Source organism: Pangasianodon hypophthalmus, chromosome 12, assembly GCF_027358585.1.
Source record: "Pangasianodon hypophthalmus isolate fPanHyp1 chromosome 12, fPanHyp1.pri, whole genome shotgun sequence".
Taxonomy (NCBI): Eukaryota; Metazoa; Chordata; class Actinopteri; order Siluriformes; family Pangasiidae; genus Pangasianodon; species Pangasianodon hypophthalmus.
The window spans coordinates 11,006,550-11,024,017 of NC_069721.1; the positions used below are offsets into that span (position 1 = coordinate 11,006,550).

At 38.8% G+C, this 17,468-nt stretch overlaps 2 protein-coding genes across 2 annotated transcripts; both read right to left on the reverse strand.

The window, feature by feature from the left end:
* Window positions 1-400: 400 nt before the first annotated feature.
* Window positions 401-8,693, reverse strand: gspt1 (G1 to S phase transition 1). The gene is made up of 14 exons (XM_026915195.3): window positions 8,528-8,693; window positions 7,354-7,395; window positions 5,338-5,577; window positions 5,190-5,223; window positions 5,017-5,094; window positions 4,671-4,851; window positions 4,169-4,323; window positions 3,878-4,018; window positions 3,553-3,646; window positions 2,448-2,528; window positions 2,172-2,345; window positions 1,984-2,073; window positions 1,728-1,896; window positions 401-1,501 (listed from the first exon to the last, which is right to left on the reverse strand). The coding sequence occupies exons 1-14, from the start codon at window positions 8,688-8,690 to the stop codon at window positions 1,449-1,451; spliced, it is 1,695 nt and encodes a 564-aa protein (XP_026770996.2). The 5' UTR covers window positions 8,691-8,693; the 3' UTR covers window positions 401-1,448.
* Window positions 8,655-17,022, reverse strand: dmc1 (DNA meiotic recombinase 1). The gene is made up of 14 exons (XM_026915197.3): window positions 15,390-17,022; window positions 15,084-15,141; window positions 14,851-14,895; window positions 14,613-14,759; window positions 14,390-14,472; window positions 12,715-12,767; window positions 12,588-12,629; window positions 12,355-12,427; window positions 11,939-12,030; window positions 11,780-11,853; window positions 11,517-11,631; window positions 10,845-10,905; window positions 10,531-10,647; window positions 8,655-10,378 (listed from the first exon to the last, which is right to left on the reverse strand). The coding sequence occupies exons 1-14, from the start codon at window positions 15,515-15,517 to the stop codon at window positions 10,309-10,311; spliced, it is 1,158 nt and encodes a 385-aa protein (XP_026770998.3). The 5' UTR covers window positions 15,518-17,022; the 3' UTR covers window positions 8,655-10,308.
* Between the last annotated feature and the right edge of the window lie 446 nt (window positions 17,023-17,468).

Consider the following 17,468-nt stretch of genomic DNA (forward strand, 5'->3'; position numbering starts at 1 on the left):
AGAGACCGTTCCCCTAACGTTAGGTGATTGTTCTCTGAAACTTCCCTTTACATACTTCCCAGGCTGCAATTGGTTTGCAGACCACTTTATTAGGAACACCTGGACACCTGCTCATTCATGCCAATCATACAACCAGACAATCATGTGGCATCTTAGCAGACAAAGATGTCTGATTAGTGCATTGGTCATCAAAACACCAACTGAGGGAGTCTCGGGAATGGTGGTCATGGTGGTGCTGGCCCAGCACCTGACTAACACACTTTAATTTGTCATTCATCAGTATTTAAGCAAAAGCCTTTTGAGCAGCGTCTTGGCCCAAAGCTGAAGGATTTAACAGACCAACACATCTGATTAGGGATAAAACATGAATCCAGTATGCATAAAAAGCCAACAAGAAAGATGAAATGATCAACTGATGATTTTATTTTTTGGATAGTTAATGCTGACATCGCCACAGAAGTACGTAAAACTGGATCAGATGCTGAGTAGTGTGAGAAACTGTAACACCACAGTTCTTTTTTTTTTTTTTTTTATTTTATTCGAATACAATTTTTTTTTTCCTTTAGGATAAGCAATGACTAGTAATTGTGTGCATAAGCCTGATCCGGTTTAGTTTTGTTTACAGCGGGCTACAATGATCATTAATATTTGAATGAAACTGTGCATTTATTTAAAAAATGCTAGCTTACTAAAATGCATGCGCATAGTCCATATCGCAACTGTACTGATTTCAAAAAGACTGAACTAAAGATCTGATCTAGGAGAAGACCAGAAAGATATCAGATATGCAAAGAGAAATCAGACATGACCAAAGCGTTAACATAACTTTGGAAGGCTCCATGCTGTTCCTGTGCTCATGTCCTCAAGCAGTCTGAAACTGTACAAACACAGGATCTGAAAAGAAGGCAGCGATACAGACTGATTACATACATGGACCCCATTTCAGTGCAGTGCTGGTGGGGTTAGAATTCAGAAATAAGATCACCTTCTGATAAACTGAACCAATTACACATCTATGCTTGTCCATATAAGCTTGACCCTGGTGAACATCTATGTGTGCTGTCAGTTTCAGATTGCTTAAGGACAGTTAACAAAGGAATGGCTTAATCCTTCAAACAAGAGGGCAGTTAAAAAGCCAATAGTCTATAAGAAGATTGCATCCATTTTGTCATTGAATATGGGCCTGTGGAAATGGGCTGGCTTTAAAATTGGGCTACATGAGTGGCATAGCTGAGCTCTCAATATGAGAAAGCCGTCACACTGAGCTTTTTTTCTATTATATTGTTCTTCTTAAAACATACTGTCATTTTGATATTGTCCTTTGTCAAATGTTTCTCTTAGTTTTATCCACAATAAGAGAATGGAGCAGATTGGAGGAATCCGGTTGGTAGGTCGCTGCATCCTTCCTCCTAATCCACAGTGCAGCAGATCAGTCCTTCGGTGTGGAATCAGTCCTTCTCTGGCACCAACTTCAACACCTTGCCAATAGCAATCGTTTTACCTGCAAAGAGAAATGACACACGTTCATATACAGTTGCATTCACCACACACTCAGTTCATCATCAAGACTTCCGAAAGCAATTAAACACCAAAATTAGCTAAAGATAGTATCATTAGTATAAAAATATCATTTACATAGTCTTCTCAAGTTAACAAACCAATTTTTTTGGCAATCTCATCCTAGTACAGACCCAAAAGATTTACTGATCCAAGTTATGAGATCTTACCCTCGTCCCTCAAAGTGAAACGGCCCATCTGTGGGAAGTCTTTGAACGTTTCTAAGCAGATCGTTCCTGCCGTTCTGAGACGGGCAATGCACACTTGGTCTTGTTTGACAAAGCGGGGACGCGTCTTGCTCTTCTCTCCTGTCTTCTTGTCCACCAGACAGATTAAGGCCTTTAAGCAGAGGTATTTAGTTACCATAAAATAAATGCAGAAAAGCATTTCACACATGCAACAAGGAGAAAGCCACCAGTTCCTTACTGTTATCTGCACTTCCTCTATGCAGGTATGGATGTGTAGGACTGCATTATAACCTGGACATATAATGGATTTGTGTTCAATAATGACAATCTGGAAAACAACAACAAAAAAAATCCATTAAGGACATGGAATGAGGCAAAAACATGGGAAGCTGCTTGTACAGCAAGCAACTACAATCAGTGCTCTACCTGGGCATCAAACGTGCGCCCTGAGTGGCAGAGGTTCTCTGCATTGCATAAGATGAAGCCAGGGAGGATCTCCTCTTCTTCAATGCCTTTGAGACGTAGCTTCAGGTTCTCTCCAGGCCCTGCGTCATCTGTCTCTACATCATCGGACAGTAAGCTCAGCACCTCCACAGTGTGCTGGAAAACACAGCACACATCACATTTCAGTCACACAGACATTCTTGATTTAAAACAGAATTTCAGTGTTTCATATAGTGCAGGTGCTTCATTTAATCTTACCCTGTTTGGCATCATGATAAGCTGTTGTGCTTTGCTAATAGTCCCTGATTCCAGTTTGCCAAGAACCACAGTGCCCATGTCCTGCATAGAAAATTACAGGAAAAGCAATTAAAAGAAAAAAAAAAGTCTGTGACTGTAGTGTCTGAAAGGCTGATTATTTACTACAATGTGAAATGCAGTTCACACAAACTCATCCTTATAATGTCTCTGGCTTGAGTCACCTCTCTACCAGCATAAAAATCCTCATCGTAGTGTAGTGATTTTATGTGATGTACAATTTGTTGATGTGATGTACAATTTGTCATCTTCTAGTTAGGGAACATCCCAAATTCCCTACATAGGGTACAACACCCTACCTAGCGCCCTCAAGTTTTATTGTAGACTGTCCTTCGGGATTCAGTCACAAACAAAGGCACAACTCTTACTCAAACTACTTATTTTCACATTCGACAGTGCTTGGATGCATGGAAAGCCATTAAGTGCGTTTTTTTTTTTAAGTGTTGTCATGATAGTGTTTAATGATGAGCTGCTGTTACAACAAACACACTGTGTCTCATGCTTACTAATTCACTATCTCAGATTGTTTTCAAGTAGCATTACACTAAACATGTCTATCATGATTTATCAACAGATAACCTCCAAAGACACTCCTCTTGCCTTCACAGGTAGAGTTATGTGATGAGAATGTGACAAACTCAGCCGAGATATGGACAGTCCTGTTTTTCAGATTTCTTGCCAGCCCACGCTGTTCAGTGAAGAAGTACTAATAACTACAGTACATCTATTACAACTGTCAGAATCAACTTCACTGTTTGAATACTATGAAAATTTTTATTATATTTACATAACTGATCACATGTTCTACTTACAGTTGTGTATTGTAGGTCTACTGAAAATTTTTGGCCAAATGACACTGTAGAACATTAGAAAATTTAGTCTGCATAAACACATATTATTTACAGAATACTTTAAGGACAGTCTCAACACCTATACATGAGATCAACCCTATTTAAGGACAGTCTCAACACCTATACATGAGATCAAGCCTATATTTAGTGTTTCATTTCATTACAAATACGTATCTAAGTATAAACATTAACCTCACCCTGTACTTATCTACAATGGGCAATCTGATGGGACCATCACTTGATCGGTTAAAGTTTGGCAAGCTGTCCAGATGTGGAATAAATGGTAATCCCCTAAAATGGAAAAAGAGTTCAGACAATGGAAAGTGAGATATTTTCTAAAATACAATATTATTACTATGCAAATTATGCATGAGCCTACACTACATCTGTTTACCAGTTTACAGTACAGAGGAACTGAAAAGGGATAGGAGTGGCATCACTAGAAATGGATCCCACATCACTTCTGAATAGCCAGTGCCTTGGTTTGTAAATGTAAATTAGAGTGTTATAAGCTTTACTTACGTGTACCAGGGACACATCTCAGAAGGTTCCTTTAAGTTGGCTCCTGTCAGTCCAGAGCAGGGCATGAAGTGGATGTCTTTCTTTGGATTAAAGCCCACCTTCTTTAAAAATGGCACTAATTTCTCTTTACATTCCTCATATCTGTAGAGAAAAGATGTTTTAGTAAAATGCTACTTAATGACCATAAACATAAAATGTTTGCAGTAAACTGAACTCTCATATTAGGTTTGTGACAGCTATGCCAACTATGCCATTAATTTCACTGTTGACATGAAAACATGCTTTATTTACCTATCCAAGCTCCAGTTTACTGTAGGATCATCCATTTTGTTGATGAGGACTATCAGGTGTTTGACACCAGCTGTTTTGGCCAGCATAGCGTGCTCACGGGTCTGACCGCCCTTTTCAAAGCCTGTCTCAAACTCACCCTTTCTGGCAGAAATAACCTGGCAAGACAGGATGAAAGAGAGAGAATAAATCCCATTCACAATGAATCTGAAAATATCTGCAAAAAAAACAGTTTGGAGGGAAAAGAACACATAGAAGATGTGATAACCTTTATAGAGATTGTGAAGCTGACACATAAATCAATAGTCTGCTGCAACAAAAGTGAGCAGAATGACCATTCCTGACATTTTACTGAAAGAAGATAAAGACCTAACATATTCAGCAAACTAATAGAGATTCAGTCTTCTTCCGTCACCACAATCTTGATATTTCACCTCCCACACAGCAACAGAAGTACAGCACCAAGCTGTCAGCAGTAAAATATCGAGGATAGTAAGAAACTAACCAGCACTGCCAAGTCAGCCTGGGAGGCTCCACCGATCATGTTGGGCACAAAGCTTTTATGGCCTGGGGCATCCAGGATGGTAAAGTGCTTTTTCTCCGTTTCGAAATATGCTCTTCCTACTTCTACTGTTTTCCCCTTGTCTCTCTCCTCCTGGTTTGTGTCTAAAGCCCAAGAGAGATACCTGTAAAAAAAAAAAAAAAAAAAAAGGTTATTCAAATATTATTACAAAGATGTAACTGAGCAGCTACAAATATCTGAACAGCAAATAATGTACATGTGAGCATACACATTAAATTAGCTAACATAAAAAAAATTCTGCATAAATAACACCATAAAGCAATTTTACCATGTCTCCCTGTTCTTTTCTTTTGCCTCCCTTTCGTATTTCTCTAGGGTCCTTTTGTCCACCATGCCAGTCAAATACCTGAAAGAAAAATCTTAGAATTAATACCTTACAGATTTGCTAATTTAATAAACACGGTTTAAACAGAAAATAAAAGTAAAGACTGCATAACTCACATGATTTGTCCACCAATTGTTGACTTGCCAGCATCTTAAACATAAAACAGTAGAGGAACACAATAAGATAAAATGGTCTTGAAACAACAGTAATTATAAAATTAGGGAAATTAAGTAGCTGCTATGAAGACACTGTACACAGACGCACCCACATGTCCAATGAACACTACATTAACATGCTCCTTCTTTGGGGCATCTGGGAGAGGAGGAGGCAGTTTAGGGGCAGGCATTTCCTCATCCTCCTCCATCATCATCTCATCTTGGGCTTCTTCCCTAACAGGTCCACTCTCCTCCATAGCCCCGCCTCCTGCCTCCACCTCATCTGGTTCACCCTTCTCCTCCCACGACTCCGCTGTGGCATTATCTGTTTCTCCATTCTCCACAGCAGCTAAAGAGGCAAAATGACATCAGTGACACCAACTTTAAGATGATGCTCTAACATTTTTACAAAGGTCTGTGTAGGTGATAGTTCATACATGTTGTACGTGTTAACGCACATGTTAACAATCTTGCGTATCCTAAACATTTAATAAATAAATAGTTTCTGTTTAATGATTTATTATAGTAGTTTTATAGGCAAACTTGTCTCCTGTCCATTTACATATGCAGTCTTTTTACTGGGGTGAAAGACACTGACACCAGAGTAAAAGTGAATAAGAAAGTAACATATGCAGTAATAGATAGATTAAAGTAAAATAATAGAAAGGAGATAAAACTGCATTCAGCATGTTTGCTATTTGAGGAGACAGCTGATCACAAAGCTTTAGCTCCGTCTGCAGTGAACCCGAATAATTAAGCAGATAAATGACATGTTGTGGGCTGAGTGACACACCTAACACTGCGTTCAACCTGTAGAGCAGGTCTGTGTGAGTGTGGGAGTTGGGTAATGGCACTGCACAACAGAAATGCAAGTTAAACTGTTGGTAACATGGACCCATCATTGCTCTAGCAAGATTTGCTTAATTAAATGAATGAATTTTTGGTTCACAAGTGCATGGTGGAAAACGTGACAATCATGAGTGAATAGTGAAGACAGATTGGGAAGGGTAAATGCACTGTGGCATAGATAGCTGTACCGTGACAGTATAATCTAGGGCAAACATGAGTCTGCTGCTTTGGTCAGACAGAGACACAGAGGACTAAATAGTTTACTTAAATTCTGGATCCAGACAGCTTTAATAGTTCGGAATTTCTTTTTTTTTTTCTTCCTGATTTTCTGCCTAATTTAGTCTTGGCCAATTCACAACCATCAGGCAGCCCTATCACATGACAGCAATCAACTGGGGAGGGCAAAGGCTATCACGTGCTTCCTCCGGGGCACACGAAGCCAGCGCACCACATCTTTTCGAACTGCTGCTCATGCAACGTCCAGGGGGCAGCGCAACCCACTCAGAGGAAAGCACTATCGACCCACTTCTGCATACAAGAGCTCACAAATGCCCATGATTGGCTCGTGTTGCTGTGATTGATAGAGGACAGAGACTGTGCTACCCCTCCCTCCCTGACAGAACGGCCAGTTTTGCTCTCTTGAACTCCTGGAATAGATAGGAATTTTATGATAAGAATATATTTATGCTCGTTAAATTAGCAGAATTCAAAGCTTCACTAAATAACTGTTCAAAGAGGTAATTATATATACTGTATGGCATAATCATGCTAATGCTATGATAAAACTGACCTTTGCAAAACAGCACTAAGCACTGTACATTAACTGATCAGTGGAATTCCACACGTCAGTAATCATGCACACAGCTGTTGATCTCGGACAATCCTGAAAATAACTAACCTCACGAGATATTCGTTCACAATTTCTTTTACATGTTGATCAAATTTCTAAAACAATATTAACTCTTAATAAATGCGTTATTCTGGTTATGGATATGACACTGCTGTTTGGGAATGCTTCAGTCCCTGGCTGTAGGTGCAGGAGTTGTGCAGAGAGAAAACGTGAAACATGAGCGTGTACAGACTGTTACATGAGCCAAGCTCCGCAATCTCCAGCTGGCCTCTATATAGCTGAACTAACACTAATGACAGTACTACAACACCATAATTGGTAGAAATATAAGTACTCTAATTTGCACTCACTGATCTGGAAAACACTGCTAGCCAAGAGTTCTGCTCACGACAAATCGTGATATGTCTAAAGTTAAAGCACACTTACCTACTGGTTCTGAGATCTCCATGTTTGTAACTGCGTCTGGACCTAAAGAGAGAACATTATTCATCTTAAACTGTATAGTACTGCATGCTGTTAAATGTAGATTATGTATAACATCTACATATAATATATTATATATTAATATATTGAATATATTATATTCAAAGAAATTCAGGTCAATTTTAATTATTCCTACATGACAATTTAAATTATATAAAGATACAATAGACTATGTAATATAATTAAGATATAATTATATATAATATGATGAGGCATAAATAATAATGATCGATGAAAACAATGATAGTACTAAGTCACAAATAATGATATTAACTTAAATATTTACCGTTCAGCTCTTGACATTTAAGAAAAGAAAACCACTTCAAGTAGGGATGTACTGATCTTATATTATTATATTGACTAGCCTGAAACTCTGGACTGGTATCAGATCAGATCTGCGTGTCAGGGACACCATAATGAGGGTGTGAGATGAGGCCCTAAGTAAACAGGGGGCTTAAACTGTACTCTACAGAATATAAATTTGGGAATGGGAATTTATCTGACAGCAGGCCAAAAATCCCTGCTGGCAACCAAGTGCTCTGTGTGTGTGTGAGTGTGTGTGTGTGTGTGTGTGTTATGCTGATGGACATAATGCAACAAACTCTGGCCTGTGGTCATAATGGATAGTGTTCCTCTCCATTGCTGCTAAAGTTTGACATGACTTAAACACACAGGTCTACAGAAAGCCAGGAAGTTTAAGTGTGTTATGGTCGGGAATTATAAGAAGTCTAGCTCTGCAGAACTCATGACTAACAAACAGTCCCAATTCCACTTACACACCATCATTCACTGGCATCCACAGAGCTGACGTAGTCTCCCCAGCCACCTCACTAGCCTGTAGTGGCCATTTTCCCCAACACATAACAAACGGCAAACGTTACAAGCTACCAGTTTCATTACACACTGGAATAATTATTATACGCACAGACATGAGAATATGCGAACTAAATTTCGCAGTTTATTTTCATCTCGTGTATCTCACCGTTTATAAAACACTTGACAGCTGTTCAGCGTGGCAGCTAAGCTAACTAGCCCACTACAGTCCCCTTTCCTCTAGCGCTAGCAGGTTAGCAGCGAGCTCGGCTAAAAGGTGTCGGTGTTGTGGGTGTGGGTTTACCCTGGGACCCGGTGCTGCGTGGAGACGCTCTGGGCACAAAGGACGGTACAAACTCTGGAGCGTTGACGTTGAGGCCGGTGAAGGCAGACTGGAGCTCGGTGTCGGCCTGGGCCTCCACATCGTCCTCCTCCCAGCTCTCAGGCGCCGAGTCTCTCTGGTCCATAACGAGCTCGAACTACAGCCACAGCCGCTCAGAAAGCTCGTCCCCTACACGCACTTACACCCTGACACCTTCGCCTTTTCTGTAACTGCTCCAGATAACAGTGTGTGAGTGTGTATGCAGAACCGTGAGCGGATTTACGGCATGAGCCTCCTGCTCTTCCGCTCCCACAGTGCGGACACAGTCAGCTCTCACTGCGCCTGCTTCCTGCACGAGTGCTTCAGTGTTCACTGTGTGAAGCCAGAAAGTGTGGAGCAGGACCTCCGAAAACGACCACCAAACCAACAGTTCTCACAACAATATACTGTGCAGGAGCGGTTCTGCGACTACAGTATTATCGTCACTCTGTATTTAAGAGTAAAGCTGAAAAACTCCAAATTATACACTTAAACTCTAAACACAATTCTCAGCGCAGTTGTAGTGGCAGTTTAATTACTGTTTTGTAGAAAGCTTTCATTAATTCTATAGTGTGACTGTATTTATAAATTAAACTCGAAATCTGTAAAACATTTCCTTTCAGGGATATGACTACTTTTTGTAGGGAAGAATTTACCCCTGTTCTGGGCTGTTTCTACCATGTAGGCTGTGAGAAATAACAGAAGACCTGCTGACAAACTCACTTCTTCAGTCTAAGACAGATACTGTGGCAATCAGTAGCTGTTCTTGCCAAACATTTTGTTAATACGTCAGTCAAAGTTATACATAAATTAAGCTCCAAACATTTGTAATATATGCTTTTAGAGATTTGACTGCTTTTCAATACATCACACTGTTGCCAAGATTTGCTAAAATTCTCTAGACCCCAAACTACATGCTCCCTTTCCTCTGTTTTCTCTATTCCATCTGTGACTCCCTTTTTCTTCTTGGCAGGAATACCATCAGTATGAGAGGTGTCATAGACAGACTTCTTGGTCCTTTGTTGGAGAAAAAGCTTCAGCAGGGGTTTTATCATCACGTCTCTGATCAGGCTTTCATCTCCAGGGCATGAAGTCAAGGCTCTAAAGAGGCTCCACCTTGAAGGACCACCTCCCCCCGGACGTTTTGTAGCTCATCATGTAGGTTTACCCATTTTTGATTTCATTCATGTATTACTATAGGATTCTTTTTATGTGGTGATACATGAATGAATGCATCCCAGCTGTTTTCACCAAAAGATGGCACTGAGCTAATCTATGAGATCTAATGCAAGAAGGTATACTGATATATCCACATAAGAAAAAAACTATCAAAAAAGTAATGTTTGTTTAGTGACAGTGTACTATATATTCCACTTTTTTCAGATGAGCACCTACACCTGAAGAACTCTGTAGTGAATGCGTCATTACCCCAACCAAAAAAATTGTTTACTTAGTAAAGTGAAATTTGTTGACATTCTTTTCTGCGATAATCACAGATAGAGATAGATAGAGATCGAGGTGTGTTCCTTTGAATAAGTCAAGGGGAAAAAAGTAGTTGCATAGGTTAAAAGCAAGTCCAACAGTTTATTAAAAAAAACACATTTAAGTAGGGATCAAATAAATATACAAATAAACAAACACACAAACAGTTGTAGTTAGATCTGAATACATACTATGTCTACTAACAAACCATGAATTTTGTTTTTACTGGAGAAATTCTTGCCTTACTCTTTCGCATCTGCCACTCCTCCAGCAGTAATGGCAAAGGTAGCTTCATTTTCTGGCATGTCAGGGCTTGAAAGGAGGAGATAATCCTTTTATTTTTCTTTTTCACCTTCATTTTTCATTAACGTCAGCAATCATACCACACAAGTTACTGAGTTATTATTTCATCTATTGGCTTTAGCGTATATTAGTTTAGCCAGCACTTCCCAAAAATGAATTACCTATCAAATATTTTGGCAATTCTCATTTCACCGCGTCCTTTCCTCAAACTTATGCGCGTGGTGGAGGCATGGGCCAGTATGTGACCTCCAATGGGCTTTTTGGGATCTGCTTGAAATCTTTAACAGAGTGGTTACAAATCAGCTGCTGCACCTTCACTCAACATCTCAAGTTCATTAGAGATACATTATTCTCTTTACATTCAATGTATATACAGTATTTTGGTCATGCTTATACTGATGGGACCTGCAGAGCTGACATGTCACTACAACGATCTGTAGCGTAAACAATGTTGAACGAAACTTTTAATACTTACGTCATCCCAGCTCCTGGGTCTGCTGTCATCTGATTGGTGACAAACACTGCAACATTGTACTCTGTCAGAATTGAAACAGAAATATTTTGATCAGACAAGGGTTGAGTTATTTATACAGTGTTTTTATTTTCAGTCAAGTAGTGGATTTCTCTCTCATGTCTTTAGTACACTGCAAAAACTAACATCGCAGCAATATTATGAATATAGTCTCATTTATCTAGTGTTTCCTATTATAATACTACAATAAACCAAATATATGATTATTAAACCTATTCCTAGACATTTTTTTACTAATGCCAAGCATGAAATAGGCTTTTTCTATTGGCAGATATTTTTGCTAAAATAGAATAAGATAATTTAAAACTTGAAATAAGTACAGGCATCTAAAACAGGTTGAGTAATGTTATATTTGATTTATAAAAATTTCATAATAAGAAATATTCACCCATATTCAAGGCATTTTGCCTTGCTATCTTGTGTATGTCAATTGTTAACCCAAAAATGCACATGAACTCTTTAGCTTAAATGTTATAAAGACATTTTATTTTAAAGCTCCACCAAATAAAAAGGAAGAAAGGTTTGGGACGTATTACCATCTCAGATAAACATGGTTAGTGTGTTAGGTAGAAAAAGAATATGAAGGTTATGGACCATTTGTGAAGCAAAACTGACCTTCTGAGATCTTTTGCAGCCTGGAAAGCATCTGTGCCAACTTCTGCTGTCTCTCTGCAAGCTCACCTCTACCTGAGAAGTCCACTCGGAACAGAGCCATGATGGAGTCTATGATCTGAAGAAAAACAAAGGTCCAGGTGAAAAACAGTAGAATGCCATATCAACCAGAGTACTAAACTAGTAATAAAGCAGTACTACATTGTACAGATATTATCAAAGTCTGTTTTCTTTTTTTTTTTTTTCTTTCTCTTCCTGTTACTTGCCAAGAGCTTGAAGACACCTCCCTCCTCATGAAATTTGGCTGCCACAAAGTCTAGAAGCTCCATCTGATGTTCACCTAAAATGGCCAGAATCAAAAACAATGCACAAAATATCTACCAAATCAAATATAAAAGAGCAGTTAAGCTCAATAATAATCTTACTGGTATAGGCACGGGCATACAGCACATTATCAAGGACTGCTTCGTGATCCACGTTGAACCTGTCTGCAATGTCCTTCAGCCTGTCTGGGCGACTGAGAATTACAAGTTAAGAACAAAAAGACTAGTACCAACAGAATGCATCACTAACAGTCATGCATAAATAACTGATTCTTCACTAGTCTCTCTTAAAATACCTGTACATAGGTTTATCGTTATTTCTAATTGTAGAATATCAAAGAGTTTTTCACGATGTATGAAAATGATATGTCTTACAAACAGCATGTGCTCATACTGAGGAAATGAATCTAGATATAGCCTAAAGAAATCAAAAACTCAATCGATAACAAATCAAACTGTGAGGTATCTAAAGATTCCCACCTTTAATTCCCAGAAAAAAGCCAATCTGAGAAGGATACAAGGTATTTTCTGCATCGATGAAGATGACCTTCCCTCCAGTATAGCCATTCTCACCAGGCAACTGGGCTGTAACTTTAAAGAGATGAACTGAGACGAAGGGTTCAGCTCATAAGCAAGCATTTAAAGAAAGCCCTTTAACCTAATCACAGTTCTAGTACATATTTCAGAACTAACAACACCATGTCTATTGACATGCCAGTAGAATCACTGTGAAGGATATTTTGTCACCTACCACACAGTGTGTGAGAGAGTTGAGTCTTTCCCGTTCTGAACTCTGCATAAAGAGGTATTATTTAATAAACAAATCAGACAAGAAGAACCAAAATAACAGGGGACAACAGAGCATAACTGCAGCTTACCTCCAAAAGCTTCAGTGATCGCCATACTCTCTATTCCCCCGCCAAGAAGTTTACTGAAGAGAAATTATTTTTTAAAACATGGATTGTAACATATGGCTAAGTATAATATATTTCTTACACTGCAGTAATTCAGATCCCGGCACACTTGAGTTATAATTGTATACAACGCTAATGGAACATTACAGAGATATTAGGATAGCAATAAACATATTGATGCTCTCCATAATATACATCATAGTATGGAAGTTATGTCAGAGTTGATAACCCATAGATGAAGTGCACATAATACAGAGAAATTATATAGTTCAAAGCAATTTAGCAACACTACAATAACCACGACCAGTTAATACTGTAATGTATTAGTATATCATACCATACTTTTTTGTATTTTGTATCAGAGCTTAAGTGCAACAGAACTGTATGAAAGATCAAAACGTTAGGGTTGAAGTAAGTGTCACCTCTGATACCACTAATCATTGAAATAGTGTATTTTCTGTGTGCCGGTTGTAATATAGTGCTACACAAAGTACTGCCTACACATATTATACACTAGGGGTGCAACAATACACTCCGGTCACAATTCGATTCTATTCACAATATGGCGTTCATGATTCTATTCAATTCAATTCTCAGAAAAGTTTAACAAAGTTTGAATGAGGAAAAATTATGACTGAAAAGAATTTTCATTATTATTATACTGTTTCTATATAATAAACAATGCAAAACAATATGCATTTTTGTCTGTATAAAACTAAATAAATGTAAAAATTGCTAGGAACGGAGGTTTAATATTGTAAACAAAATGTACTACTGGTTAACCATATCTTAAAAATAAATAAATAAATTTATAAATTCTCCCAAATATTTTGATTAAATAAACAAAGTGTTTGATGTGGGGACTTGATCAACTGAAACAAAATGAGCTCAGGAGGAGAAATATTCAGCTCCAAAGTCAGCTAAAATGCCAGGTTTCTGCAGCCTCTTTCCCAGGCAGCGTAGATCACAGAGGCATGTTGATGGTGTTGTTTGAAAGGACAGAAGAGCTCTTTTTAACCGTTATAATGGGGTCGTGTAACTGTATATATAATGTCAAGTCAAGTCAAGTGGAGTTTATTGTCATTTCAGCCATATACAAGTACACAGTGAAATGAAACAACGTTTCTCCAGGACCAAGGTGCCACATAAGACAACACAGAACAACACAGAACTACGGGGACTACATAAATTACATAAATTAAACGTAAAGTGCACAAGTGCAAACATGTGCAGACAGCACAAGACAGAACAGACAGTACATAACTACGACGCCGACCAGTACACAGACCTGTTGAAAGTGATAATGTATAATGGATGTTGGTCATTGCAATCCAGAATTATCGGGCTATCGGTCACTTCACAAGCGCAGATGATTTCCATCTTAGTAATGGCTCTTGGTAAAGGCTCTCCATTATTTTAACTCTAAGGGGTCCACAGATTGGGACCTCTGGTGTTCAAACAGTGGATCTGCAGTACATGCATAATTAATAGAATGCTGATATTGTACATTTCTGTGAAGTACATCATCACATTTTTGCATCATGATGCATCGAGTCATGATGTATTCTTACACCCCTATTATAGACTGTTTAATTATGCCAGTGACATGCTGATAGACTATCTATAATTTAATTCTTACTCAAACTCCAAACTGCCTGTCGTGATGTGGAAAACTTGTTTCCTTTTCATACTGTATTCTGAAGCTGTCTGAAATCCACTCATCTGCATAAACAAAAAGAGTCAACATTAAATTTAAAAACATCTGAAGACTAGGCAACATTCTACACTTCATCCCTTAACCCAACAAGCCCTGATAAAATCCTGTATGACTTTTCCAGAAGATGCTTGAAAGTGAACATTACCAGCAACTTCCCAGCAGCTTCCTTGATTTTCTCCACTTTGGCTTCAGATAAACCCTTAACGTTGCAGAGGGCACGGCGTGTGGTCATCTGGATCCCTTTTACAGTACAAATTCCCACTGACTTCAGCTTTTTGATATCCGCCATGTTCTATAAAGAGTACACGAAGAATACAGTGACAATTACAATAAGCTGTCATAATGTTAATTGATCTTATAACAGTAAATATCATTTTACTCACAATGCCATATTTCTGTAGGAGTTCGATGTCTTGGAAGAAAGATTCCTGAAAGTTAACATAAATAATAAAATCTTCATTCTTCTAAGTTAAAACACTTCTATGCCACCCAAATGAAATAAACTAAAGTGACTATTCCTGGTGAATCTGAGGAAATTTTATAATTAGACTGAGGGTGCTCATCATAATCAGGGCTATTGTAGTGTATATGTACATTAATTAGCTAATTAGCTCACCTCATCATCCTGATACCCTGCCTCATCTTCCACAACTTGGTCCTCCACTGATTTCATACTGTGAAAGACCACCAAGTGCGTCTCATGAGATTTTTTTTTATTATTAAAAGAGAGCAGCTGTACACATTTCTGTAAAATATATATCTAGCATGATAATACTGTCTAACGTTGCTAGCTACAGGCTTTTACGTTCAGCTAGCTCTTGAGGCAGCGTTTTTTTTCGGAATCTATCCCCGTATTTTTTCTGTAATGACAAAAAAATATACACATTTTATGAAAAAAGTTTATTAACACACACTACCTTACCTGTAAAGCACAAAGGGTGTCAAGTTAATTAAATATGGGTAGTGGAGATTTGAATCTGAGACACAAAAGCTGCCAATCGCCTCAGAAGTACAGAGCGCGCGCGCACACACACACATATACACACACATACACACACACAGTTCAGCTCAGCTCTGGTGTCTTGTGCACAGATCCGCGTTAGGAAATTTAAAAAAAAAAAATTGAAATCATATACAGTTTTATTGCGACATTCAAATAATACAATATACATAGTAAAATAGTCTCATGTTATCTCATATATTCTTGTTTCTGAAATACTCAAACCTGCATACTCAAATACAGCAACCAGGGTCGCAGTAGATCCAGAGCCTATCCCAGGAACACATCCTGGATGGGACACCAGACCAGTACAGAGCACCGTGCACACACTCATATCCAATAACATGTCCAATCCTCCTACCAGCATGTTTTTTGAGAGGTGGGAGGAAACTAGAGAACATGGAGGAAACCCTACACAGATAAGGAGACAATATGCACAGAAACCAGAAGCTCCACACAGCAGCCCAAGCTTATGATCGAACCAACTCACTAAATGTCTTAGCAAGTTGCTGGGCCACCACGAGCCAGCAGGACAGCCTCAGTGCACTTTGGAATAACTTCTACAAGTCTCTGGAACTGTACTGGAGGGATGAACACCATTCTTCCAAAAGATATTCCTTCAGTTGATGTTTTGATGGTGATGTGTACTGTGGCGTTTAATAGCATAAGTCATAGCATACGATTACATAATTTTTATACTCATTAAACCAATGAGTGAGCCCTCGTGCTCTGTGGTTGGGGACATTGTCATCCAGGACAAAAAGATTCCATCATAGGATAAAGGTGATCAGACAGAATATGTTTTTTATTGAATTAAGTCACCCTTCCCTCTAATGGGACAACTGGACCCAAACCACAGTAGCAAACTGCTACCCCACAGTATAACAGGGCCCCAGCACCTCCACAATGTAGGGGTCAAGTGTTCAGAATTGTACTGTTCTCTTGGTGTATGCCACACATGAATAGGAACTTTAGGTTATGGGACACGCCTCTTTGCGCTGTCTCTCAGAAATACTATTGCATTACACCAGCCAAGGTTGGAAAGAGGGTGGTTCGTTGAGATACTTCACTCATGCTATCAGAGAACTAGGGTTATGGTCATAGCCTATAGTTCTATTTCGAGAATTCATTTCACTATGTGTGATTCGGATGTGGTGGCTGTCGCTTTGGGATACAGAAAGCTGGTGGACAGGCCACCACCTGAGCGAATGTTTGCTGAGATGTCTGGGAAGGGGTCGTTTACTTCCTTGGGAGGCACAGTTGGAGCGCTTAACCCTCCCTCTTTTTTTCACTACTAAAAGAGGTTTTAGACTGTCTAGGTGACATAGCACCAAGGATTATAAGGAAAATGTAAGCCCTGCCTCCATGACACACACATCACGTCTGCCAGCCAACCTTGGCTGGCGTGACACAATAGTGCTTCTGAGGGATACCGAGAAGGGGCATGTCACACAGTGATATATCGAAATGAATGCTTGAAAGAGAACCTACTTGGTAAATATGATGCATATGACTCATTTTCGACATCTCTGTAAACTTTGGGCTGGAATGTGCATTCATCTTTGCATAAAAACCCTAATATCCCTCCCTATGTAGATGTCAAGACTGTTCTTGCTTCTCTGTCACTTTAAGAACAGGTGCTATTCTGTTTTTCCTTAATATTGCACTACTAAAGCAGATGTCACTTTAGTTACTGTTCCTATAGAATCACAGCTAGTTGAGCAGTCTCTTATTAGTACTTACCTTTTCCTCTTGCCATCTTGATCCAAAATGGAGGTCAACAATACCTGATCAGTATGTTCATACATGCCACAGAGCATGGTAGGGTGTTAATTTAATAATTATATCTTTCACTATCAACCACTATCTGGAAGCATCTATACTCATCATGGTTCTTCACTTTTACTTTATCCACTCAATTTATTCAGGCGTTGCCTTTAATTTATTTGTATTTGAAATGAGAAAGTGCAAATCTATAGATATACACCATCAGTTCAAGGT

Coding starts and splice junctions, on each gene's coding strand:
- gspt1 (XM_026915195.3), bottom strand. CDS start 8,690: ATGGACCAGAGAGACTCGGCGCCTGAGAGCTGGGAGGAGGACGATGTG. Junction 4,324..4,670: donor AGGCTGACTTGGCAGTGCTG/GTTAGTTTCTTA, acceptor CTGTCTTGCCAG/GTTATTTCTGCCAGAAAGGG. Junction 2,529..3,552: donor CCATTGTAGATAAGTACAGG/GTGAGGTTAATG, acceptor TTTTCTATGCAG/GACATGGGCACTGTGGTTCT.
- dmc1 (XM_026915197.3), bottom strand. CDS start 15,517: ATGTGTGTGTATATGTGTGTGTGTGCGCGCGCGCTCTGTACTTCTGAG. Junction 12,630..12,714: donor GATCACTGAAGCTTTTGGAG/GTAAGCTGCAGT, acceptor CTCTTTATGCAG/AGTTCAGAACGGGAAAGACT. Junction 11,854..11,938: donor GTATGCCCGTGCCTATACCA/GTAAGATTATTA, acceptor TGGCCATTTTAG/GTGAACATCAGATGGAGCTT.